Genomic DNA, 16,914 nt, shown 5'->3' with positions numbered 1-16,914 from the left:
AGATCTAATGGCTCCATTAAAAATTACTGTAATTAGGGAACGAAACAATATCTGTGAGCCCTACACTTAGAGTTGTATTGAATCATTGCATATTTGATTAGTAGTTGATTAAAAAAAAGTTTGCAAGCCTGTTAAGTGAATATTGATGAATAACATACTCTCAGGAATAAAGAATAGCGTATAAAGAATATAAAACAGGAATATGCATGTCATTGCAGCTACACAGGTATACATTTCTGATTTGTTGACTGCTCTTTGGCCAACTTTGATAACAGCAGGGGAGAATTACAGTATGAGTTTTGCCAAGGCCTCAAAGACTAAGATTTGTGTTGGGGGAACCTTTTGTGTTAATTATGTATTTTTCCTCCTCTTTTTCTAAATATTTTTTCTTAAAACAAACAAAAAAAAAAAAAGGGAAAAGCCTGTGCTTTTTAAAATGTTGATTTCTTCTAAAAGATTATTTCCTCTGCTTCAGGAAGTTGGCATGCAGCAAACCACTTCTAAATCAAGCTGCAAGCCAGTACTGTAAAAAACAAAGAGTTTATTGGTACCAGACATTTGTAAATAAGTAATTGACAGTCATGCTATAACAATAAGCAATTCCAAAAAAAACAGGGAGCTGCCAGAATAAACAAGTTTGCAATGAGCTCCATCCAATGTTGTATATCCATCAGGGTCAGTCCATCAGTGGTGGTCAAAATAATAGCTCTGGGACCAGCTGGAGTTTCTGCAATGCAGCAGCTGTCTCCTGCTTTTGTCTTTTCCTTCCTTCCTTCTCTGCAGTCTTCCAGTGGGATCCCTAGGCATGGGCAAGCTGTGAGCTATAGCAAAGTTGTCTGAATAATCTGTCCGAGGGCTGGTGACAAATCCAAAGCCTCTGGAATGACTGGGATTTGAATGCACAGAGGACCAAGGTGAGAGGCACACTGCTGCCAGGGTGACATCGGCTCAGCATTTTAGCTTTTGACGGACCAGAACCACTCCATCAGGCCTCCCCCTGCCTTTGGGTTAGTGCTGTTGAGGATGCGGCTCAGGAACAGGCAGAGCACATTTGCCCTTTCTTCATTCTTGATAATTGGGTGGGATACGATGAACGTTCACATGCATATGATGCAATAGCATCTAATTAAATTTTGAGGTAGATTTCCTCCTCTCCCAGCCTTTTCCAGATTCTGGCTGGCTCTCTTCAGTCCACCCTCCCCACCCCAACTACCATATTCTGTGCTTTCTCCTTACCTCCTGCATTGCTGCCTTGAGCAGGTCTGTAAAAAGCTGGCAGAGCAGCGAGGTAAGAGAGGGCTGCAACAGACATTTGCCACACTCCAGCAGCTGACAACTGTCACATAAAGTTGAAGGTAAAACACAAGGTAAGAATGGGTGTAAGGTCTGTCCTGAACTGTACGCGCACTTTGGTGGTGGTGGGTGTGTTAAAAATTGTATTAGGTAATAAGGCACTTGAGCAGAAATGTTATCATTTAAAAGAGGGGGTGCAGACCTCTATGCTAACTCTGTTCCTTCACTTCTGTCTAATGCAGCCTCTGAAAGACACCATACATCAGACTGGCGAGCTAGGTCAGAAAGCATAACTTTATTATTAGTGTGATTTAAAACCAAAATTAATGATGGCTTTGTGTTCACTGAAGCTGTGCCTGGTGTAAAAAACAAACAAACAAACAAACCAACAACTGCATTCCCTTTGTCAGGGTCTACAGGTGAGGTTGATGGGGTTTTAGGGAGGGTGAAAGCTGGTGTGTTTTGCCCCACTGTGGACAGTTATTTTCAGAACACTTGATTGACAATCCAAAGAGCTATGTTTGTTTATTTTTTGTAAATGCGGTCTTATTATCTACATAACTTCCTTAGCAATTAACTTTTTGAAAGTTAGAAGATAGATAGATCTCAAGACTCCAAAAAGCCTTGGCGCAGAGTACCTGCAATGTGAGTTTCTGCTGGCTTTAACCTTCAGGATATCTAGAAGGAAAGGAATCTGGAAGGGATGTAAAAACAGAATTTTTCTTTTACAGCCTTTACCTTTCCTATTTGGGGTGATGATGCAGGTCTCTGAAGTGAGAGCAGGGGGCTGGCAGGTTGGAGACAAGGAACAGTTTAGGAATGTCTCTTCCAAACCTCTGCCCAAGACAGTTCATGGTATTTGGTGAGTAGGGTTTTTTGCTGCTATTGAGACAATGAGCAGGAAAGTCAGAATATGCAGAAGATGGCTTGAATTCTTTGAATTGTGTTTTAGGTGTGGCATGTATGCTGTTGAAAGTGTTGTTATACAAGTAAGTACATAAATTTATTTTAATTGCTTTCATTAGAAATGTTTCAAATCATAAATACTACAGGTTGCAAACAATGTAAGACAAAGCAAATAGTACAGTAATAGAGGAACACCCACATTTATACTGTAAATCAAATATACGCTGCTATAGAGTAGAAATCTGTTATTTTTAGGAACATTAGTAAGTATTTCCAAAGAGATGTTGCATTGCTGTGAAGCTATTTTAGGCTAATAGGAAAAGTATTTGAATTGTTCAGCAATAGGAAAAGTATTTGAATTGTTCAGCAATAATCTCTTCAGTGCTTGTGTCATGACAGCAGATTTCTGAAATGTTACTGAGCCAAAGTGATTCTCAATTCCCTTGATGGATGACACAGTGAGTGAGAGCAATTATCCCCAAATTTAGCTGTTCTTTTATTCTCAAACTGATGTATATTTCCCAAAAACATTGAATAGCCTCTAAACAATCACACTTCAGTTTTGCGAAACTGCTTGCATGCTATTTGGTTCAGCTATGTTGCTCAGCATTTGTGGTGTGCAACGAATGGCCTGTGTCTATTGTTTTTGTTCCCAGATTAAGCCTCTGAAGGCTTGGGCAGTCTCAGGTTCTGTTGAAGTCATTGGGCTCTGAAGATGCTCACAGCTTTATTATGTAGTTGTTAAAAGCATTAGAATTTTCAAAGGCCTACCAACCAAATATTGCAAATAACAGTAGCAAAACCTTTTCATTATTTTGTACAAATACTAGTGCTACTTGGAGACTGTTCCATCCTCCAAATGTACATCTGTTTGAGCAAAGGGTTATCAGAAACAATTAACAAGGATATTAAGACCATTGCTCAATAACCACAGCCATTATTTTGCAATATTTATTGAGCTCTGCAGGGGTTTTCCTGGGATCAGAACTTGGCTGGTTTTAGTTAGCAATATTTTCAGTTGTGTCATAAGGATTGTTATATGTTACTAGAGCTGAATGCCATTATGTGCCCTTTCAGAACTGCTAGTTACAGATCTTGCAGCAGTGCATATGTCTGCTGTAACCTATAGCAAAATGTCATGTAGTTTGAATACCAGCTGTACCTACCGTGAGTCTCTCTGATATGTATCACTATCCAGGGAACACGTCTGTTTCCTGTTTAACCCAGTTGATTGAACATTATACATCCAGGCGCATTTTTTTCAAAACACATTCTTGAATATCAAGAGAATACAGATAGATGCCACTTAAACCGGTTTTGTAGAAAAGACGCATGGGGATTTTAAGATGACCTTCACTGTTTTACTGTTTTACCTAAAACTCAGCTTTGAGACACAAGTACAATCAGATGTTTTTCTTGTACAGCTAAAATATATGGGGTTTTTTCCAATAGATTTGCATATCTTTCCAGAAAGAACTACTCTTCTTAAGTAGCAGGTAAGGAAAAGAATATGGGTAAAATATTTGGGGAGGACCGAGAAAGGACATTTAATATATTTAATCTTATTATACATTTTTCTACATTAAAGTCAACAGGCTGCAAATATATTCTGCTACAAAGCTTTGTGTAAGAAATATCTCTATAAGAAAATACATCTCATTAAACATTTCCTGTAAATAAATTATCCCAAATAACTATGTCTTACAAGAGGAAAAGGGGGATAGGCCAATGATAAGAAAAGCTTAAAATTGCTGAAAGCCAATTTTTGCACACACACACCCGCTCATGCTGGGTATCATTTTCTTTTTTACGTAGTCACAACGAGAGTAATAGAGCTCTTCTGCTGAGTATGTGCTATGCCATTGTAAATAACACTTGCAAAATTGGTACCTGTACTTGTTTAATATCCTGAAATTATGCTATTTCTAAGTTTCAGTTACGCTGAAATAAGCAGAGCTGCAAGGATAGGACTGCAAGATAAAACTCTGACTGAGACTAATAAAAACGAAGAAGACTCTGTCTCTGAGCGGTGCTTCTAGGTCAATAAAAAACTTAACCCCAGTAGGGAAAAGAGGCATGTGAAATACTCTTCTTATTTAGACTCTTACGAAAGATAAAGGCAATGTAGCTGAGGTCTAATTAAGGAAGTTTGAATAGGTGGTGTAGCCAAGCTATAGCTTTAAAACATCCACTGGTGGAAGAAGGTGTCAGGTATGGGTAACATGGTCTTCAACATTAAACTACAAACTGGTCTACCTGCATTGTTCAGAATAGAATCTGAACATTGTTCAGATTGAACGGAAAAGTCCCTTGTATTACAAAACATGAAAATGGGTAATTACAACTTAGCAGTAGCTCAGTTATAGAATCATACCTCTTTAAAGAAATATCAGTCTCTTTACCAACAAAGGAATACTTGCAAATAAGTAAAATGAAAAAAGTTTGAAAAGATCTGGGAGACAAGTCAAGGGATAGAGACTGTCCTTTTTTGTAACCAGTACACAAACAACGTAGAGTTGTCAGTTGTTTCCACAGTCCCTGTACTTCCATCATTCCTGGCAGAACAGTCCAGACGGAGAGGGCATCAAGTTCAGGCTGAATACATGCTAGAGGCTGGTAAGGTGTGACACCACATGATGTTTAACAAGGCATTTGCAGTCGTACCATCTTCTTGCATCCTTTTCTGCAGGAGAGAAGGTGCTCACAAGAGCCAGCAGCTCCTTTTTCTTTGCTGCCTCTAAGAAACAGATCCATTATACTTCTGCAGAGCGCCAGCAGCAGCCTGTTGCTACTAATAAAATGTAAAAATTTGAGTTTGTAACAGTATGCTCTAAATACCTCAACAAATGTCTACATCATCTGTTATAACAGCAACAGTGAAACAACTTCATAGCTCTTCGTGTTAGGCACTTCAACACTCTGCTACTTCTTCTTGAAATGTCTATAATACAAGTATGCTTAGGCAAGGAAAGTATATTTAGGAATAATGAGCGACTGCCTGTATATAATTCTGGATTCAGCATGCACGTATTTGCTTCACCTGTTCAACCCCCCGTATACTAGCAGTAAACTGAGGCAAATAAAAGCGATTAAGTGCCGTACTATGACATTGAACTACATAAAGCATTTCAATTTACCTATGTATAGGAAACAAAACCCTGTTTAAATGCCTCCTGTTAGAGAAACTGCTGCTTTCTTGAAATTGTGAGATGGCAAGTTTTCACCTCTTTCACGAGGGCTGTGAAACAGCACTCTTGTCCTGCAGGAGTGCTTTCTTTGCTGGTGTGAGCCCTGAATGACAAGGGTGTGTGGACATTCACAGTAACTTTATATTTCCATTTCTCACACCTGCAATGTGGCAAATAATGCGTTGACAGATGAGCCTTCCTGGCATGCGTTGCTTCCTATAGGAGTACAATGTATACAATTTACTTAGCAGTCATTACCACACTGGAAACCCACTGCAGCCCTAACACTGAACCCCTGAAACATCACGGGACAACACAGCAAGGTAAGTGACATTAATTTCCACTGTTCTTGTTTGCATACTAGCATTTCCCACAAACCGTAGAAGTTATTTACAGAAGAGCTGCACAGTCGGAGAACTCCAGCTGCGCTTGTGTTTACCACCAGCTCAAAAAGAAATGCATTTGGTGTGACTTCTACTCCTACCCTAACTTTTACTTTAGCCATTCTGCTTTTATTTGCAGTCCTTATTTCTCACCATGCCATAATGCATTAAATACATAAATCCACAGTCACTTAATACTATCTTCCCAATCCTCATTCAGATTTTCTGGCATACGTGAAGTCTTGATTTAGAAGAGGAGGTCGCATCTTTCCATACTTTGCAAGACAGCCCCTTGGCACAGTCACACCGTTGGAAAATCTCCAGTCCATGAGACCCTTTCTTGCGCTGTTTGGTGCACACCTCCCCCTGATGCAACACAGGCTTGCAGATTTTGGTCCAGAAATGGCGAGCACAGCAGTGTCCCTCAATACAGTCTGATGACCGCAGGCAGGGATCGCCTTCATGTCCTAAAAAGAGCAACCAAACTATTTTACCTCATGGGAAAATGTGAAAGTGCAAATTCAGTGCAGACTGACAAGCAAATGAAGCTCAGCAAAAGGAGTGATTGTGTTTCCATCTGTGGCTATTTAAAGGATGTAAACACAAGGGAAGAGATGAATTAGGAAGGTTCAAGGAAATGATTAATGAGACCTGCCATAAGATTTAGTAAGGAGAAATTCAGCTACGAGATTGTAAGCAGAATTAAGAGTGCTTAATTACATGACTATTATAAGAGGAGGATGTGTGCAATCTTGCACAGCTGAAAAATGGACTGTCAGTCCACCCCTGATACAGAGAGGAAAGCAGAGGCTGTTTCAATCACAGGAACTGTTGATTGATGTTATATTACTTTTTGAGTCATGCTGTGAATTCTCACGATAGACATTCACTCCCTGTGAAATTACTGCTTATTTCTGGATTGCATTGCTGTATCTTAACAGCTCTATCTTAACATGATTCATAACCTGAAGGAACAAAGCAGTGTAGTGCAAACGTGATCTTACCCTTTATGTGTGACAGCTTGGAGCGCGGCCTCCCTAGGTTTTGCCATCCCAAATCCTTGCTAGCATAATGACTGTTCTTCTTGTTGCGTGGCCCTTCTAGAGCAGGGATGTGAGGTGTAAGGATGCTTTCAGTTACTGGTATGCAAATACCTGTGAGGAAAAAACAGCCAGTCAAAGATCTGAACAAGAGGAAAAGCAATTGAGAGATGTACACAGACCAGGATCAGAACCAGGACTATGAAAGTGCTGGGGCTTGGCCTTGGTGATGCTCAGCTCTAATCAACCTCTGTCCCTGATCCCTGGCACCTAATGGCACTACAGCTCTGCCTCGCTCACTGCCCGGCTGTCTTGCTGTCACTCTCTCTGGCTTTATGGTCCGAGTACCTGGAGATTGCCTTGTAGACATCTCTCTCCAGTCTCTGGAGGAGAGTATGGGAATGCAAACAGGATGGTTATAACCCCCCACCCCGGGAGTGTAGATCAAGGATTCATTAAGTCTCTTTTGCTTCCTCAAAAATATGGGTTCTGTACAGCTCTGTACCAAACCACATTGAATATAGTGCTGTGATTTCAGTCAGCGGCAGCACCATTTTTGGGTTTCCCCACTCCAAAATGGGAAAAAGTCTAGGAGTACACAAGCCTTAAACATAGAAATGCTATTAAAAAAAATGGAGTGGAATGAAGTAGAAAATGAAAATTTTCTTGGTTTAGAAACAGAAGCACGGTCACCCAGAAAAAAATACTGTTCCTGGGAACACTCAGAGAAATAGATGCTATCAAAATGTTGATTTTATGGAGGAAAACCAAGAAATTATTGATATACCATTATTGCAGCGGTTCCCAGGGCAACACATGCCATCTCTGTGGCAACGCTTCTTCTTCCTCCGGCACATCATGCATGCAGACGTTGCTTGATGAGGACTGTGACAGTATCGCCCAACTTCACATTCCTTATCGTTGGTACAAGGATAAGCCTGGTGGGTTAAAGAAAGGTTCACAGTGAAGCACTCTTTCATAGAAGACATGTACGCCACCCATTTGAAAAAAAACAAACACGAAATACCACCACTGAAACTCCCAAACACACAAAGAAACCAGCAGTTGATATGCCACTCACTGGGGCCAGGAGATGCAGGTAGGGATGCTTCACTGCAGCCATATAACAATCCTTGAGTTCATGCTGCTGGTGAAGATGTATCTGCTTAAAAAGCCGGTGAGATACAACCAGCTTCCTCATGATTTCACCTTTTCTTGCCTCAAACATATGTTGACACAAAAGAACTCATGCTTTTGTGGGTTCAGGCCTCTGAATTATATTGTTCTCAGAAAAGAAAAACTCTGAGGCTGTTGAGAATTTGCTTTGAAAATTGTTCTTTTAGACAGAGAACTTATTTCTCTTGTTTTGTGCCATTCTGTTGAGAATTGCAGAAAAAACAAGAGGTCTGATAATAAAACCAAGCAAGTTTCTCCAGTGCCATCAGTGGAAGGGAGAACCATGCCATTTCCCACGTGATTTCATTAGTTGTTTTCTTTGTCAAAATATACTTTACAGTACAAAAAGTGCTGGCTGGATATTTCCCAAGTACTGCTGCCCCATTACTTCTGCCCTCTGAATATGTGCCTTTGAAGAATGATTCCGGAGTGCAGCTGTTTGGAGTAACCTGACGTATGTGTACGTCTTTCTCCCTGAAGAATAAACATTTCCGCTTGAGTCCATCCTTGAGTTCATCGAGAGGATGAACATCAAAGAAGGCCAGATCTTTTAACTAGGAGTAGCAATAAAAGACAGTAGCACTCACCTGGTCAGTAGTTTTAAGGCATAAGTGGATTCTACCTGTTCTAGCAAAGCAGATCTGAAGTGCTCTCCCCACAACCTCATCATTCCTTTCCTTCATTGCTCCAGAAATAAATCATTAATATTGACTTACAACTTATGATACAGTTACCATAAAAGTAAGACTTCCCTGACTTAAATGAGACCTTTCTAAACTAAGGATCTTACAATACAGAAAAGCGATTTTACATAGACCTGTGAATGGTTATACCGAGTTTGGAAAATACTAATACTGTTAGCGGGGGGAAATGCAAATAAAAAACAGATGGACTAGCTAAAACCTGAAGATGAAGGCATTTTAGACCCTTGTCTGTCATCAAGACCTTCATAACTGCATCTTTTTTCCAATATGGGCATGTGGTATACACCTGCAACTTGTCAGCAAGAAGCCTACTTGCAGTTTTCCTTTGGTTCCTCAAACAGCTTTTAAAAAAAGGGTTCCCTGATCCTCAATGGTGCTAATGAATGCTCTCACATACCATATCTAGTGCCAGTTTTACTTTTGGCTTTTAGGCTGAGTGACATGTAAAGGCTAGCTTAAGATACGCATCTAATTGCCAACTCTCAGCTCTGTCTTTAAGAATGGTAAAAGTAACAAAAGAGAATTTCAACATTAAAAACTGCCAAGGAAAGTGACATAAACTTAGCCTTTAGTCCCACTCTAGAGCCCCATCCTGAATAAAGATGACACTTCTAAAATGAAAAAAATAAGCCAAAACATTGACCTACCTAAGGCAGATGACTGCAGCACATCAAAAAATAATTGTGTTACATGTAGCTCAGACAACTGGCAAGTCCATTCAAAGCCCCAAAAGACCAGCTGCCAGCCAGCTATATGAAAAATCCTATTGCAAATGCCTCATGCCATCAGTTGCCTTGATCTTTCTTCCAAAACCACCATTCATTTGATATCCTAGCTATCAATCACAAGGAGCTAGGAACAAAAATGCCTACGTAGTCTTGTGTCTATCTCCTAGTCTCTAGACATTCATTGGAACAACTGCTCCCAGCAAAGTAAGTTCTGTCACTGCATAGCATTCAGTATTAAAATACAAAACCAAAACAGAATAGTGTGTACACGGCCTTGGCTAACACAAGGGGAAAAGTGTTCAGAATTGCCCCATTGTTGGCAGTAGCTGAGCCAATCTAGGTATAAATATGTATAGTTTTAGAAAAAATATATGGGATGAAGAAAAAATACTTGTAAAAATGTACATGCTAACAATTGTGTATACATGAGTCAAGGTTTTCAAAATCTCCTACACCACAGTGCCTGAAATACAGTTTTTATGCTTAGAGAATTGCAGAGAACATTTCCTATATACAACGTGAAGACGCAGATCAGTCCCAGATGGAGAGGGAAAAAGCAATCTGTAAACCAGCTCTACTTCCCCAGCAACGATAACTAATTCTACAAGGCACATCATCCTTCACATTCTTCAGCTATACATATCATTTTCTGGTTGTAAATCTCTATCCACTAAACACAGCTTTGATATCATGGGAAAACAGATGAAACCAAGATAAAATATGTAGCGCTCCCTGAAGCTGCATTTAAACAATCTTATTTAATTTTTTAGCCCAGATTACAGGCGATCAAGTCACCCGTAGCATGACATAAACTAGATTTGCCTGCGATAATGAGCTGCATTTTCAGAATGTGTTCTCTGATTAAGAGCATTGCTTGCTGAGTTTTCTCCTCAGTCATTCCACTTACTTTTGTATCCTTGTATAAAAGATACTGTTGAATGCACGTCCAAAAATGTACAGCAAAGATGTACTGGATTTTTTGCCCTGTTGGAGGATTCAGGCTAGATATTTAAACAAGTGCCACTCGTACTGTGCCAAGATGTCCACCACATCAGTCCACCAAGACTAACCTTTGCAACACATGTTAAACATTTCTTTTTGGGAGAGAGAATATGAATATCCATTCCTGTTATTCTTGAATTTCTATTCAAAATGCCAAGAGTACAAGATAGAAATACTCAAGTAAAATTATGCAGATGATAGAGGAGAAAAGCTGGGGAATTTTATAGTTGAGCAAGTCCTGCTACGAGGCTGCTGAGGCTTTTCCTTTTGTATGAACTTCCCAGTGATGCTGAGGAAAGGACTGACAATTGCGACTAAGTGGCTAACGCCATTCCCTTGATTTGAAGAAAGCGCAGGAGTGGGGTTTATTTCTACATTTTTCTTCCCCTTTTGGCAGAGGAGTTTGAACTTCACACTTTTTCTTGATGCAATGAAGTTTTATTGGTATTTTTGCTGGAGTCGTTTGCCATCCATTTTATATGGTCATCCTGCACCACAGAGTGTCACCGCAAGCTGGGGCCATACTAAGTGGTGGGGCTGTTGTGCTATGGAGTCAGTCAGTCTGAGTCTCTCTGTCTGGCACTATAAAACATAATGGAGAAGCACTTCAGAGGGAGAGTAACACAGCTGCTGTAATGTGCTGAAGGGTGAGTCAGCAGGCTGATGGCAGACACGCTTAATTGAGCTTTGGGAGATAAGGGCTTGAATTTCAGCATGGCCTCCAGCAAATATTTGAAGAGAATATTCCCAGCCAGCATCTTAGTCACCAGGCTCTCATTTGCTCGTGTTATGATGTCTTATTTGTTTTTATGCTGAAGCGACTCCATGCCGTACTACCTGAGTCCGTCGGAGAAAGGCAGGAAGACCCACTGGCATTTTTACCTAGGCTGTGTCATCACGTATCCAGCAGAAGCAGTCCTAGACACTGCTGGCTTCAGACCCACCTTCAATGCTGAGAGGAGCTGTGCCTAAATAAGTGATTTCGTGGAAAAGATATCAGTAGTGACTCCTCCAGAAGCAGTTAACTTTTTCTTTTTAAACACATCATAAAGTCCAAGTGCAGAGTCAGTCCTGGCAGGAGATCATGGCTACTACCACTCCCAGCAGAAGAAACAGCATGGAGGTTATTCATTACCCTTTCACTTGGATGCTGAGCAGCACTCTAGGGGAGAGCTAAAGTGTCAGGTACCACATAAATGACAATATCACTCCAGTTACTGTACTGGACGCTTGGCCAGCTTCTGTCTCACACAACTGTCCTGTAATGGTACTGGGGACTGAGCTGAAGAACAGGACAAAAGCCACAGCTAGCTGTACAGCCAGAAAGTAAGAGCACTGTAGAGCTATCTGGTCAATCCTTCATCACTCTGTCTCACCTGGTGAAGAGGCGGTAGCTATTGCAAAGGTGAGACAAATGGCTGAAGAAAAAGGACACATACATTGCCCCAGGAATAATCTTGTTTCCTAGGTACCAGTGTGTTAGAAATCAAATTTAGGCTACTAGTCACAGTCTTGTACATACAGAATCCCTAGTTATTAATACCCTATGCAAATACCTGTGCCACTGGGTTATTCTATCACATCCAGCAGAAATGTCTTTTTCTGCTATTAAAAGACTCATCTTTTATATCACATCCACATAACCTGGTATATTCATACCATGTCTGTGAGACAGCTTACCACAAATGAATTTATACTGCAACTCAGTCTCTTACTCATTTGTTACATCAGGAAAAAAGGTTGTTTGCTCTACTTCAATTCATCACACCTTTATAAATTTTAAAATAATGACTGTAAAGGAGGTGGAAGCTGATCTATCTACAGCCAGTGTGCTAACTAGATGATCAAAACTGGCTTGAACTATAGGCAAGAGGGCAGAGTTTCCACCCTCCACATAAGAGCTGAAAGTTAGAGCTTGTTTGCCCTTTAGTCTTGGGAATGTGCATATTGCTTAATATTCCACAGCCATCAGGCATGATGAAGCAACCAACTGGCTCAACCACGGTGAAAGCCTCTCCTTCCCATCCTGCTTTGGACAGGACAGAACTATCTTTCTGAGCAAGGACTTGGTCCTCATAGAGCAAACGTATGGAGTAGCCACAGGGGTGCCAGGTCAACTTTTGCTTTTCTCTCTCTGAAGAATTAGTCAATCCAAAGTAAAAGCATGACAATAAATGAGGAAATGCAAACGTATGCTTTAACCAAATAGCTAGCTGTCAAGACTAATTACAAAGAATGCAAGTAATTGTTTGACTCCTTGGTTGGGCCTGATTCTGAGTTGGAATCTCAAATCTGTTTGGGCTTTTAACAGATTAACATTGATGGGACAGTTGCAGGCAACATATCACCTGTAGAGCTAGATGAATACATCACACGTGGGATTTGTCCCACTTGCCTGTTTGGAGATAGAATGAAGATCCTCTCTATGAAAGTCAACGAGAAGACCTAACACAATCACAGGATACAAACCTTTGTGACAATGGAAATAACAGCTCTTCATTCAGAACCACATAAATGTGATAAAGCAAAATGGAGAGGGGGAAAGTCAAAGTTTTTTAACAAACCAACCAACTTCCCAACCCTTCATGGGCTGGGTTTTTTTTTTCCCTGCAAGGCAATTAAACTAGTTTCTGATAGCTTCTCAAGTGTATTCAGACAAATTCATGTCTAATTAAAAAAAAAATCAGCCTAGCTTTCTCCAGGCTGCTAAGCAAACATGTACATTAAGATATGGATGGGGAAATGACCGTCATTTACTACTATTTTGTTTTTAATCCCAAATGAGAAAAGAGTTTATCAGCAGCCATCTGGAGTAGTGCAATTTTCCCACAGCACTGCTGATGTTGCTTTTTTCTATTCTTAGCTCAAAACAAGCATAGATGATAGCAAGGGATCTCACTGTGCACAAGCAGAAAGCCATGGTTAATTTATCCCATGGAGGAAATCATGCTGTGCTCTCAGACAGCTCCAGAAATGGATCCTGTCTCAGACTGATCTCACCAGAAACTCGCAACTCTCAGTGACTGCTGTGGCACAGACCATTTCTGAAAGCAAAATTCACAGTAGCTGCAATGGAACAGATTTACTCCATTCAGCTGCCATGACAAGTTTAACAATCCAATTTTTCTCACCAAACCTCCTTCTTGTTAAAATAATACATCTCTGACCCACTTCTCTGCCAGACCCAGAGAGAAGAGCACCATCTTCCACCTCTAGATTAAGCACAGGCACTTTCTTCTAGCAATAACTTATTTTTAACTTTTCAATTTACTTAAAACAAAGCTGTTCATTCACGAGGTCTGATTCACAGAGTGCTACATCATGGATACATACACCACAGCCTCCAAAGATCATTCCTTCAGACTGTGTGGCTAATAGCCCCAGAAGCCTGCATTATTAAGACAATAAATATTCATGTTTCAAAGTAATACTCAATCCACTGATAGACCACCAGGGGAAGAACATTTCTAAAACGTGGAGTAGTCCAGCTCTCACGATTTGTTAGAGCCAAAGAAAACTCAGATCTTAACAATCAAAAAAACAAACCTCACTGAGGTCCCTCTGAACTGACAAGGCTTCAGGACTGAGGTGGTTTCTGACACAGGCTTTCCTTGTCCCAACAAAAATGTCATGGAAAACAACTCTCTGTTCCGCAAGTGGAAGGCAGTTGTGCAGGGAGCTGTGCTTAGGGGGAATGTGCAGCTGCATGTGGTGGAAAGGCAGTCAAATACCTTAAAATAACCACAGGAGCTGTGTTGCCCCGTTGCAAGCAGAGGTATCCAGTGCAAGCGGTGCCTCCTTCAGTGCAGACAGAAATCCTCCAAAGACTTTTCCTATAGGAAATCACACTCACACTGTGACTGACCCTCCGTGATCTCCTGGTCCACATGGTGAATTTCAACGAGCATTTTTGTTCTACAGCAGAACCTCTTGTTCCACGGCTTACAGTTCACCACCTTTTCTTACAGAACTGCCTGCATTTTGCATCCTGCTGGGAGGAGGGAGTGTCTGTTTAATGCTGGCCGTGGCTTCATGAGGAGATACAGGGAAGATAATCTGAAAGACTGCAAGCGGATCATTTAAATTCCTGGGTAGATACTATAATCTGAATTAAAGTGACCGTAATTTAGTGCATTTTACATGTATTATGAAAGTATAAACTCAAAGATTTAATAAGGCATTTAAAGTAACCCACCTTACAAGTTTATTCAATTTGATTCACCTTCAATTCCTCATCTAGGTAAAACCTGAAATGAATTACCTTTCCAAATGACTTAAAGGGCAGCATACTCTGCCCAGATGTATGTGGTTTATACAACAGAATAGCATAAAGCTATCACCAGGACACAGCATATACATTGTAGTTCCCAAGGCAGCACAGCCATGGGTCTTCCTGTTCTACCACACCTTTAATGTAAATTATCAACCTTGGTTCCATATTGGTGTCACTCTGCTGAATTTTCTGCTATTTCAGACGAAGCGTGCAATGTTTCCTGCCCCACACACAGTGTGCATACACAGGTGCTCAACCTTTTGCTCCCTACCTCGTATTGTGACTATGGGATACAGAAAGCAAGATTAAAGAAGGTTCAGAATTTTGGTGAACAGTCAGTGTGACCCCCAGTTTTTATGGACTTTTTCTCAATGTGTACGATTCTTATTGTCTGGTGAACTACCAGCAGCAGCATTACAACAGAGATCATCCAAGTGATATTAGGTAATCTCTGAAATCAACAATGTAGCAGCAGATGTGACAGGAAGCCTCTAGGTCTTGATTTTGTGTCATTTTAAAATCCATCACCTACCGCTCAAAGAATAAAGGTTTGTTAATGCACACTTTGTTCTATGTCCAGCCTTTTCAGCAGACTATGCTTGCCCTTTCATTTTTGCCTTTTCCCCACCCCTTTTCTGACGGTTTTGCTTTTTAGTTTTGTCTCTAATTGGCTAGTTGTTATCTGTTCCAGAATGAAATTCTGCTGGTTTTTTGATCGACACGTTTACTGCATTAGATGAACAATAGGTTGCCAAAACCAGTTTTCTTTCTGGGTCTATTAACTCTAGAAGTATGGAGTTTTCTATTAATCTAAGAATACTAGCAGATCCTATGGCTCACAAAGCAACAAGCATTAAACCACAGGTAGATACTCAGATATGGTGGTTGGGAGTAGAATAACGCTGCTGGGAACTGACGGTAAGTTACTGTTAAACACCTGGGTCTGAACATCTCCAAATGATGATGGACTTTCAAGGCGGAGCTTTTTTTGAGAGCTATCTTCACAAGCATGCGCTCACAGCAAGAAAAATGAGATGACAGCTTTACCTTCTGTAGTATTGCTATTAAGGAAGTAAACTTCCTTTGCTTTTAAACATTTACACAATCTAGAAAAAGCAAGGGGGAAACCCTGTATTACTGAAGACGGCACAAAAACTCCCTTTGTCTGCTACAGTGCCTGGAAAGAGAACACTTCCAGGTTATAAACATTTGCACAGCATCTGCACCTCAACCTGGAAATGACTCTTAGGTGTTTCTTGCAGAATACAAAGCATTTAAGACACCAAATGCAGTTTCTCTGGCCCTCGCATTTAAAAGGACAGCCCTGAAAACGTCAGTTTGTGTCAGCTGGAGAGACAGCCAGATGCTGTATGTCTGAGAAGGATGAACAAAGAGTGTCCACCTCAGCAGACTGCTGACTGCAATCTAACATTGTTACTGAATGTCAGCATTATTGTTTGTCTCCCTGATGGTCGTTTATGTGAGAGCACCTGGCTCATACACCTCTCTGAATCCCCAGTTCTTTCCCTATGCATCAGAAAACATCATTGCCATCTGATATTCAAAACACCATCCCTATTTTCCTGCTCAACACAAGCCCCTCTGCAGCATGGTGGCTGTGACTGCTCTATTGCAAGGGGAACTGAGAGGGACCAAGTCCTTTGAAGTCCAAAGCTTCTACAGAGAATTGAAATCAGACATCAAAAATCAGTCAGCCCAGCTTTAATATCAGAACAAACAAACAACACCAGGGCACCTGCACCAGCTCCCTCTCTCCAGTCTCATCCACCACAGAGAACTCAGAGACATGGGCACAGAAATTCATGTGTTTTAAGGACATGTAAAGAAGAAAAAAAAAAAAAAAAAGAAAGGAAAAATAAAAGGGGGGGTACTACTTTAGTATTTACATTTGGTCTGCATAAGTGAGACTGAGAAGCAGGACGAGTCAGTAATGCAGCTTGGGGCTTCCCCCTTTATAACAGCAGGAAGAATTACAATATGAGAACACAGCTCCTCATCCTGACTCATTCTAGGAGCAGTTACAGTTGTACAAGGAGCCAGCAGTGCTCATGCAGTGGGGCTACCTGCAAAAGAGCAGCTGTCCTGGGAAAGTGCTGGGTCACAGCCCCCCGAGGGCACAGGCAACCTCTGTGAAGTAGTTAGACTCATATTACTGTTCAGCTGGCTCCACAGTAAGGGTAAAAGGAAAAAAATATAATAC

At 40.8% G+C, this 16,914-nt stretch overlaps 1 protein-coding gene across 1 annotated transcript in view; it reads right to left on the bottom strand.

The window, feature by feature from the left end:
- Window positions 1-4,533: 4,533 nt before the first annotated feature.
- The window catches only part of DKK2 (dickkopf WNT signaling pathway inhibitor 2), a 41,999-nt gene continuing 29,618 nt past the window's right edge, over window positions 4,534-16,914 (bottom strand). The window contains exons 2-4 of the mRNA XM_005445989.3: window positions 7,598-7,748; window positions 6,775-6,924; window positions 4,534-6,237 (exon numbers count right to left, since the gene is read on the bottom strand). Of these exons, the coding sequence (XP_005446046.1) occupies window positions 5,987-6,237; window positions 6,775-6,924; window positions 7,598-7,748 (552 nt within the window). The 3' untranslated portion in view covers window positions 4,534-5,986. The remainder of the gene's footprint in view (window positions 6,238-6,774; window positions 6,925-7,597; window positions 7,749-16,914) is intronic.

Source organism: Falco cherrug, chromosome 1, assembly GCF_023634085.1.
Source record: "Falco cherrug isolate bFalChe1 chromosome 1, bFalChe1.pri, whole genome shotgun sequence".
NCBI classification, from domain to species: Eukaryota; Metazoa; Chordata; class Aves; order Falconiformes; family Falconidae; genus Falco; species Falco cherrug.
This window is presented reverse-complemented; position numbering and strand designations above follow the sequence as displayed.